At 50.8% G+C, this 10,547-nt stretch overlaps 1 protein-coding gene across 1 annotated transcript in view; it reads left to right on the forward strand.

Annotated features, from left to right (window-relative positions):
- Nucleotides 1–10,121, forward strand: part of Stard10 (StAR related lipid transfer domain containing 10) — a 29,565-nt gene extending 19,444 nt beyond the window's left edge. Inside the window, exons 3-7 of the mRNA XM_045145512.1 lie at nucleotides 6,149–6,296; nucleotides 6,767–6,870; nucleotides 7,499–7,616; nucleotides 9,481–9,533; nucleotides 9,709–10,121. Of these exons, the coding sequence (XP_045001447.1) occupies nucleotides 6,149–6,296; nucleotides 6,767–6,870; nucleotides 7,499–7,616; nucleotides 9,481–9,533; nucleotides 9,709–9,954 (669 nt within the window). The 3' untranslated portion in view covers nucleotides 9,955–10,121. The remainder of the gene's footprint in view (nucleotides 1–6,148; nucleotides 6,297–6,766; nucleotides 6,871–7,498; nucleotides 7,617–9,480; nucleotides 9,534–9,708) is intronic.
- The last annotated feature ends 426 nt before the right edge of the window (nucleotides 10,122–10,547 follow it).

The following is a 10,547-nucleotide window of genomic DNA, read 5'->3' on the forward strand; positions in this document are numbered from 1 at the left end:
AGCCTCGAACTGGGGTCCTTAGGCTTCACAGGCAAGTGCTTAACAGCTAAGCCATCTCTCCAGCCCTTATTTTTATTTTTTGCATGTGTGTATATGCATGCATTTTTATGTGGGTACTAGGGATTGAACTCAGATCCTCAGGCTTGCAAGGCAAGCACTTTATTGACTGAGCTCTCTCCTCAGCCCTATACTTTGCGTTCTTATCTTACTATAAGCTGTTGCTATAATTATTCATTTTGTTCTTTTTCTTTTTCTTCACTATTCATTTTAATTCAGCTTGTCCCAGATTTAGCCCATGGTAGAGTGGCCAACTGTCCTCCTTTGTCTGGAATTGAGGTCTGTCCAGACTGTGACTTTCAGTGCTAAGACTGGGAAAGGTCTGGCAAACTCTAAGGAATCCATTACTGTCGTGGTGGGAACTCTCAGGCCGGCTCCTGTGTCTGCCAGGAGCTGCCTTTGTCCTTCCTTCAGTGCTTCCTTACTTTCTGGTGCAGTAAGATGTTCTGGGCTCACCCCATACTTCCTGTAGCCCAGCCCTGGAATCACTCATTTGTCCAAGAAGACTTGGAACCAGGGACATCTGAATATTAGGCTACCTACATCACTGCACAGAAGCTTGAGCCAGATGGAGTCACTCAGCCACCCACATACTACTTTCTGGCCTGTCTGAGGACCTTGGCCTTGACTTCACTGGCTGCCAGGGTACTTGGCAAACACTTCCCTCCTAGAGTGAGTGCCTCAAGGAAGTCTGTTCCCCACTTACTTAGGGAGCCGATCTCTTCAGAGCTCTACTAGGCATTTTTTTAATTGAATTATTTTATTATTTATTTGCAAGGAGAGAGAGAGAGAGCGAGCGCACACATACACCAGGGCCTCTAACTGCTGTAAACATACTCCACTTTGTGCATCTGGCTTTTACATGGCACTGGGGAATTGAACCCAGGCCTTCAGGATCTGCAAACAAGTACTGTTAATTGCTGAGTCTTCAGCCCTCTACTAGGCATTTGGAGGAGTGTTCCCCCTTACCTGGAGGAGGGCTCCGATTTGGTTCTGACTCTTCGGTTCAGGGTGGGGCTGGAACCGGGTACTACTGCTTAAATGGTGGGATCCAGTCTCACCCTTTTATGAAGTAGAGAAGCAGACTTGCCCAGGGTCACACTTCACAGGCTCGAATCTATCCTTCAGCTGTTAATTATTTTATTTCATTTATTTATTTTGTTTTCGCGAGGTCTAGTGTCAGGCTGGCCTCAAATTCATGGCCCTCCTCCCACCTCTGCCTCCTAAATGCTGGAATTAAAGGCGTGCGCAACCATGCTTGGCCAGTTTTTATTTTGGTGCTAGGAAAAGCACATGGCCTTGACCATGCTAACCATAGGCTGGCTCTACCAGTGAGCTCAACCCTGCCTAACTTTAGGACTCTGTGTTTTGTTTTTTTTTTCTTTTTCTTTTCCCATTTTTCAAGGTAGGGTTTCACTCTAGCCCAAGCTGACCTGGAATTCACTATGTAGTCTCAGGGTGGCCTCAAACTCACTGCGATCCTCCTACCTCTGCCTCCCAAGTGCTGGGATTAAAGGTGTGCGCCACCATGCCCAGCTAACTTTAGGACTCTTTTCATTCATGTGTGTGTGTATATATATATATATATATATATGTATGTATGTATGTATGTATGTATGTATGTATGTGTATATATGTATATGTATATATGTGTATGTATGTGTGTGTATATACACACACACACACACACACACACACATATATATATATATATATATATATATAAAATTTATTTGCAAGAGAGAGAGAGAATGGGTGTGCCAGAGCCTCCAGCCGCTGTAAACAAACTCCAGATGCATGCTCCCCCTTGTGCATCTGGCTTATGTAGGTCATAGAGAATCGAACTGGGATCCTTTGGCTCTGCAGGCAAACGCCTTAACTGCTAAGCCATCTCCCCAGCCCTAACTTTAGGACTGTTAATTCTTTTTTTTTTTTAAATTATTTATTTATTTATTTGAGAGCGACAGACACAGAGAGAAAGACAGACAGAGGGAGAGAGAGAGAATGGGCGCGCCAGGGCTTCCAGCCTCTGCAAACGAACTCCAGACGCGTGCACCCCCTTGTGCATCTGGCTAACGTGGGACCTGGGGAACCGAGTCTCGAACCGGGGTCCTTAGGCTTCACAGGCAAGCGCTTAACGGCTAAGCCATCTCTCCAGCCCAGGACTGTTAATTCTAAACTGAGACTTAACCCTCAGAGGAATGCAGTGGTAAAAAGGAGCAATGTGCACGGAGCACTTAGTGAAGTAGGTTAGTGTACCGACTACTAATCTCCGGAGGTTCTTTTATTTTCAATATTTATTTCTTTAGGCGAGAGAGAGCGAATGAGAATGGGTACGCCGGGGCCTCTTGCTGCTACAACTGGACTCCAGACACATGCGCTACTCTGTGTCTGGATTTACCTGGGTACCGAGGAATCGTACCTGCGCTGTCAGGCTCTGCAAGCAAGTTCCTTAACCACTGAGCCATTTCTCCAGCGCAAACTAGTTTTTGTCTTCTTTCATTCTTTCTTTATATTTTTCTTTATTCACAAGCAGGGGAGGTGGAAGAACGGACATGGGAGCACCAAGGCTTTTGCCATAGCAAACAAAATCCAGGTGCATGTGCCATTTTGTGCCCCTAGCTTTGTGTGGGTACTGGCAAATCGAACCAGGTCCAGCAGGCTTTGCAAGCAAGTGCCTCTAACCACTGAGCCCTCACTCCAGCCCTTGGAGAATCTTTTAACATTTATTTATTTAGTTGTTGGGGGTGGGCCCTCATGCCACAGTGTGTGTGGAGTTTAGAACACAGCCTTCAGGTCCATCTCTCTCTCTCTCTTGCTCTCTTTTTTAAAGATTTATTTGTTTGAGACCAAGAGAGAAAAAGAGGGGGAGAGAGAGAATGGGTACACCAGGGCCTCTAGCCATTGCAAACAAACTCCAGACACATGAGCTACCTAGCTTTATAGGGAATCGAACTAAGGTCCTTAGACTTTGCAGGCAAGCATCTTAACCACCGAGCCATCTCTCCAACCCAGGTCCATCTCTATTTTTTGTTTGTTTGTTTTTGCAAGGGGGGTCATGATTTTCGAGGTAGTCTCACTCTAGCCCAGTCTAACCTGAAACTCACTATGGAGTCTCAGGGTGGCCTTGAATCCACAGCGACCCTCCTACTTCTGCCTCCCAAGTGCGGGTGGTGGGGGGGATTAAAGGCATATGCACTACCATGCCCAGCTTGATTTGTATTTCTTAAACATTTTCTAACCATATGTATATATATTTTCCTACTGTATTTCCTATTTTGTGACTTTTGGGGGGGGGGTTGCAGAAATTCTGCCATTTTTTTTTCTGGAAAGTTTCAGCACATTTAACACTCAGATCACCTTCTATTTCTCTGTTCCAAAAATGTCCTTTATAAGTTGGCTTGGGGGTACAGGTCTGTCATCTCAGTGGCTTGGGAGGTACATGCAGAAGAATCAAGGCCTGCCTGTGTTACATGATGAGTTCAAGGGCTGCTGGGCAACTTTATGAGACCCTGTTTAAAATAAGTGCTCAGTGGTACAGTGCATTCCTTGCATGAGGAGGCCCTAGATTCAATTCCTAGTACTCTCCCACCAATAAAACAAAAGGAAATGTCCTTCATAGCTGGTGTATCTCAACCAGTCAGTATCTAGTCTAGACTCACACAAGCGGTGGCTCCTTTCTCTGAGCCTCTCCATCTTGCCCAATTCCTTTGTTGTGACATTGACTGACAGAACAGACTTAAAAGCCCAAAGCTCTGCATTGTCTTATCATCTGGCTTCCTGTCCTCATGGGGTCACTAAGCTTGTTCCTCTGTCCTCTGTTGTGTGCAGGACTCGATGAGGTCCCCAACAGCTGGAAGCTTATCACCCTTCATGGTGGGCAAGGCGGAAGGCGGCGGACCTCTCCTCCTGTGGCTACACCTCCCTCCCCTCCCCCTCAGGAGCAGAAAGCCATGAGTGGTTCCCTGCGCTGGCTGAATGCCACTGCTGGGGTTTTATAGACTACATGAGAAAACTAGTCCATTTGCTGAAGAGGAAATTGATCTTGGGGGTTAGGTGCTTGGGTTAAAAAAAAAAAAAAATTAGAACAAGGACACTGAGTTTCATCTTGTTGAGGAGAAATCTAGGGAATCCTGGCTCTCTTTTCATTTGTTTTCCAGACACGTGAGCTGGGTTAAAGCCCAGCCCTGCTGCTTACTGTCTGGGTGACCTTGGACAAGTTGCTTACCCTCCTTTAATAAGCCTTAGCTTCTCCTTGGGCTTCCAGTCCACCTGGAGGGGAAGTTCTTTCAAAACACATTTTAACTTAATTGAGAGAGAACCGAGCGAAAGAGGCAGACAGAAATGGAGTTGAGTGTGGGCGCCAGGGCCTCCTTCCACTGCAAATAAACTCCAGATGCATGTGCCGCTTTGTGCAGCTGGCTTTTTTTTAACTTTTTTTTTTATTGACAGCTTCTATACTTACAGACAATAATCCATGATAATTCCTTCCCCTCCCTCACTTTCCCCTTCACAAATACACACTGGGTTTTTGTTTAGTTTTATTTTATTTATTTGAGAGTGACATAGAGAAAGAGGCAGATATATATATATATATATATATATATATGGAGAGAGAGAGAGAGAGGAGGGATTGAGAATGGGCATGCCAGGGCTTCTAGCCACTGCAAACGAACTCCAGACGCGTGCACCTCCTTGTGCATCTGGCTAATGTGGGCCCTGGGGAATCAAGCCTTGAACCGGGGTCCTTAGGCTTCACAGGCAAGCACTTAACCACTAAGCCATCTCTCCAGCCCCACAGGGTTTTTTTTTTTTTTTTTTGGTTTTAATGTTTGTAGCTTAATTTTTATTTTTATTTTATTTATTTTTTTAATTTTTAAAATTTTTATTAGCATTTTCCATGATTATAAAAAACAAATCCCATGGTAATTCCCTCCCTCCCCACCCCCCACACTTTCCCCTTTGAAATTCCATTCTCCATCATATTACCTCCCCATCACAATCATTGTACTTACATATATACAATATCAACCTATTAAGTATCCTCCTCTCTTCCTTTCTCTACCCTTTATGTCTCCTTTTTAACTTACTGGCCTCTGTTACTAAGTATTTTCATTCTTACGCAGAAGCCCAGTCATCTGTAGCTAGTATCCACATATGAGAGAGAACATGTGGTGCTTGGCTTTCTGGGCCTGGGTTACCCACAGGGTTTTTTAAAAAATATTTTATTATTTATTTGGCAGAGAGAGAGAGAGAGAGAGGGAATCAATATGGGTGTACCAGGGCCTCTAGCCACTGCAAACGAACTCCAGATGTGTGTGCCACTTTGCATCTGGCTAATGTGGGTCCTGGGGAATCGTACCTGGGTCCTTTGGCTTTGTAGGCAAACACCTTAACCGCTAAGCAATCGCTCCACCTCCCCCCTTTTCTTTTACTGGGGAATCGAAACAGGGCCATCATGTCTTGCAGGCAAAGTACCTTTAACCAGTGAGCCATCTCTCCCAATTCAGGGCAAGCTCTTTTAAGGTGCAGCTGGTTTAGTAAGGTACAAGAATATGGTTGGGTTTTTGTTTGAGACAGGGTCTCACACTTAACCCAGGCTGGCCTTGAATTTGTATTGATCCTCCTAAATGCTGGGATAACAAAGATGTTATGCACACATGCACGCACGCACATGCTTGTGCGGGCAAGTGGAATGCATTCAGTTGATAAGTTCCATGGGAAGAAAACAACCATATTCTTGGGCATTTTTTTTTTTCCATTTATGCTTTCATTTAACACCTCCCCATCAGTGGTGAGACTCTGCCCACAAATTGCTTCCAGGGCACAGAGAGGGCACGGAAATAAGAGACTCGGTACACACGCCTAGAAGGTTTGCCCAGTATTTCTGGAGGACTGGACCATGCTGAGCTGGGGAGGTTGTCCCTGGATACAGTGACTGTCTCCTGATAACAGGGATTTGTGGGGGGGGGGGGGACACTGGACCAGGCTGTGGTAAGGAGAGAGTCTGTGCTGGCTTCAGAGGGCCCTACTGCCCCATCCTCACCAACCCTTCCTGCCTGTGTGACCAACAACACCCATGCATCTGCAGTGCCGGATGGAGTGCTGCGACGTGCCAGCCGAGACGCTCTACGACGTCCTTCACGACATCGAGTACCGGAAGAAGTGGGACAGCAACGTCATCGAGACGTTCGACATCGCCCGTTTGACAGTCAACGCTGACGTGGGCTATTATTCTTGTGAGCAGGCGCAACACGTGACACCCCAGCCCCAGTGGGCCTGACCCCAGCCCACCAAGCCTCCTCCCGCCTTCCGTCCCCGTGGTCACTCCCATGGCCAGGCTGCTCAGACACCTATGTGCTGAGACCGAAGGCCGCCATCTGTCCTAGGCACACATTTTCACGCACATGCATTCCAATACTTCTTTCTTCCCATCCATGTGCATTTGCACATACAAACACTCAAGACTAGCAAGGTAAGGGCCGTGAGGGGCGAGTAGGCAGGATCCTGGCATGGGATCTTTCCCGGTACCACTGGAGGTGGCACAGTGGTTCCATTGTCTTCCCTGGTCTTCGTGGCTCCCTGGTGGGGGTGAATTACCCATTTAGATCAGGAAGGAGCCGCCAGGTGAGATTCAGGGAGGCACCTTGGGCCACGTCATAGCCTTCCTTGGCGGTAGTCTGGTTGAACTGTCCCTTGCCTTTGACAGGGAGGTGTCCCAAGCCTCTGAAGAACCGTGATGTCATCACCCTCCGTTCCTGGCTCCCCATGGGCGCTGATTACATCATTATGAACTACTCAGTTAAGCATCCTGTGAGTTCGCTTGCCCTCCCTCCTGGGTGGGGCAGGGGAGGTGACAGACGAGGCTGGACCGTGGCAGCCTACCTTGTCTGCTGTGTGACTTCAGGCAGGCGCGGGCCTTCTGTTTCCTTCCTGCACGGTGAAGGTAGTCGCTTTCCTCTTCCTGCGGAGCTCTGAAGCAGCTCAGGAGAGGATGTGCGGCTCATCTGTGTGGTCAGGGGTGGGATGCACTGATGGGCTCTGGGCTGAAGCTGGCCAGGAAATGGGGTAGTGAGAAGTGGGCGGCAGGGATTGAGTCTAGGCTGTCTTGATCTCTTTGGGCAGGAAAGACAGGCAGGACAGCAGGTAGAGGTAGCCCGAGCAAAGGTAGGAGTGCCCTCAAGCACTCAAAAGCCTTGGCTCCAGCCTGACGCTTTCCTGAGGACACAGAAAGCTGCGAGAGAGGCAAAGATGATCTGGTCTGATTCTTTTCTTCTCATCCTGCGCCAGGCCTGTTCTGGCACAAATGCTAGGGGATGGGAGCCAACTGTGTACGCGTGTGTGTCTGTGTGTGTGTGTGCGTGCGCGCATGTGTACATGTGTAGATTGCAGAGACATCTCCACTGCCCTAGTCTTACCTCTCTGTGCCTTCCATCCCCAGAAATACCCACCTCGGAAAGACTTGGTCCGAGCTGTGTCCATCCAGACGGGCTACCTCATCCAGAGCACGGGCCCCAAGAGCTGCGTCATCACCTACCTGGCCCAGGTGGACCCCAAAGGTGAGGGCTTGGCTGTGGTATCCTGTCATGGCATCCTTCCCACAGGAGGTGGACATGATCTACCAGGGATTGGAAGGTCATCTGTTAGGGACGGCTTCATACCAGAGGCAAGGCAGCCATTGCTTCTCTGAGGAGGCTTGGAGCTGTCTTCCTTCGGGTCAGCACCCTCAGCTTGGACCTGCTCCTGTCTCTCCCCTTCCCATCCTGGACACTTGAGTTTTCTGGGTTTTCCAAGCTGTCCTCTCACCCTTGGGAGGGCTCAGCTACTTTGTAGCAGCTGACCACATGCGTTTTTGCTGGGACATTTTGCCTCCTGGACATCTCCCCCAGGATGTCCTTTAGGTGTCTGAGACATGCTGCGTTCAACAGTGAACTCACCGCTGCCTCCCCCAGACCTGCCCTTTCTCCTAGTGAGTGCCTTTAGTCCCCCAGCCCGGCTCCTGCCTGGTGACCGGGGGCCAGCCCTTCTTTCTCAGCTCCCAGCTCCAATCCCTGGTTCTTCCTTCACTTTCTCTGTCCCTCCCTCCTTCACTCACTCCTTCCTTCCTTTTTATTTATTTATTTTTTTTGGTTTTTCGAGGTAGGGTCTCACTCTAGCCCAGGCTGACCTGGAATTCACTATGGAGTCTCAGGGTGGCCTCGAACTCACAGTGATCCTCCTTCGTCTGCCTCCCGAGTGCTGGGATAATTAAAGGCGTGAACCCCCATGCCTGGCCCCCTTTCTTCTGAGACAAGGTTTTGCTCTGTAGCCCAGGCTGGCCTCAAGTGTACCATCCTTCTTGTGTGATGGGATCACAGACATGTGTCACCAGGTCCTAATTGTTACACTTTTACCCTCCAGTGTAGCTCTTAAGCCTGTCATTCTCTCCATACTCAGCCACTATGTTCACACCAGCTACTAGAGTCGCTTCTTTCAAATACCTGTCACGACGCTCATCTGCTCAACATGTTTCCGCAGCTCTTCGTTGCCCTCTCGAGTGCAGCCTGAACCTTCGCCCCGCACCCCAGCCCCTCCTTGCTGTCACGGTTCCCTCCCTGCTACTCACCTGCACCTCTTCTCCTCCTCCTGGGCTGTGTGAGGTGTCCCCTCCCCTGTCCTTGCCGCCGCCTGCCCCGGGAAATAAGAGCTTGGCTCTTTGCTCTGTAGATTCGTTCCCCCCGCAGGAGAATGCGGGCACGGATGAGGCCGCAGATGTGGAGTTTCTTACGGGCTCCCCAGGCGGGCCCAGGGTGGCTGGCACAGTGCATGTGGTGTGAGTGGTGACTGAATGAATGACTAAAAGATGGGTATGCCTCAAGCATCTTTGAGGGGCTTGCCCAAGCGCTCTGGGCGCAATGGTCCCGGTCAGGGCGCCCTGGCTCTTGGGTATGCTGAATGTCAGTGGCAGAACAGACACGTGGGAGTGAGACAAGTGGATTGCTGGCTGTGGATGCCAGGCCAGGCCCGGCTGGAGTGCTGGGCCTAGGGGCCTGTGTAGCTGGGCGAGGGATCCACAAAAACTGACGGAGGGGGAGCTGAGCACCAGGGACTGTCCCATCGTGTAGGAGGAAGGGGTATCAGTGTGAGGGGAGGGAGGTGGCAGACTAGGGCTTGGTGGGTCAGAATTGCAATCCCCCATAGCCTATGGCCATCTCATTTGTGGTTTTCTAGTTCTGGGGCTCAGCAGAGGGCAGTGGCACAGAATTGAGCCTGGGGACCTTGAGGAGCTCACTTTGGAGTGAGGAGAACCCGGATTGCCTCTCTCCTTCCTGTGAAAGGAGGTGGGCTCCTTGCCACCCCAGGCAGAGGGAAGGAGGGGCTGGAGGTGGGTAGGGCTGAGGGCTTGAGCGGGCCGTCTCTCTTCTCTTTTCCCTGCCCCCACAGGCTCGTTGCCCAAATGGGTAGTGAATAAATCATCTCAGTTCCTGGCTCCCAAGGTGAGTGGCTTTGGGGGATCTGCAGGGGAGGGGCGGAGTTAGAAGGCTGAAGGACCCTGTCACAGAACTAGGCCAGAGTCGGAGGCTGGGCCGCTAGAGGGCGCCGGTGGGGTGCGCAGAAGCTGTGGTCCTTCCTCGGTGCCGTCCCCTGACCCTGGGCCTGTCCGGTGTGCAGGCCATGAAGAAGATGTACAAGGCGTGCGTCAAGTACCCCGAGTGGAAGCAGAAGCACCAGCCACACTTCAAGCCGTGGCTGCATCCGGAGCAGAGCCCGTTGCCCAGCCTGGCGCTGTCGGAGCTGTCGGTGCAGCACGCGGACTCGCTGGAGAACATTGATGAGAGCGCGGTCACAGAAAGCCGGGACGAGCGGGCAGGGGGCGCTGGCGGCGAGGGCAGCGACGACGACACCTCCCTCACCTGAGTGGGAGCCCTCTGCAAGGACCGAGACTGGACTGGGGCCGCACCCTGGGGCGCCGAGCCTCCTGCACTTGTTCCCCTCCTCCTCGCCTTCTGGGGGCGCTGGGCTCGGGCCCAGGTGGCGCTGTGGCCTGGCTGGACATAGCCCCCAATAAACGATCCACAGCCCCAGCTGGCTCATTCCCGTTTGCCTGCTTCCCATTTGCCTGGCACCGTGCTGCCCTCTGCAGTTAATGTCCTTAATGCTATTATTGCTTGCAGGCCCTTTGAACCTTTGGGCATTGCATTCCCACAAGTGGAATTGCTGGGGGAGGGTTGGTCCTTACTTCCGTCTCCCTGTACACTTGCACGTTCTTTGTGCTGTTTGGTTGCCGTTCAGGAAAAAGCAGGATTGGCCAGAGGGCAGGGTTTTACTGTGTGAGCTCTGGCCCAAACCAGCTACAAAGTGCCTCTGAGGTACTCCTGGGCAGGCCTCCGTTGTCATCACAGCAGGGGAGGGGAGGGCGTCCATAGGTCTCAGACCAGGGCTGAGACCGTCCGAGCTCAGGTGGGGCAAGGTGTCCTCCAGGAAGGGAAGTTGGTACAGGTGAGGGTCAT

This window comes from Jaculus jaculus, chromosome 3, assembly GCF_020740685.1.
Source record: "Jaculus jaculus isolate mJacJac1 chromosome 3, mJacJac1.mat.Y.cur, whole genome shotgun sequence".
In the NCBI taxonomy this organism is placed as follows: Eukaryota; Metazoa; Chordata; class Mammalia; order Rodentia; family Dipodidae; genus Jaculus; species Jaculus jaculus.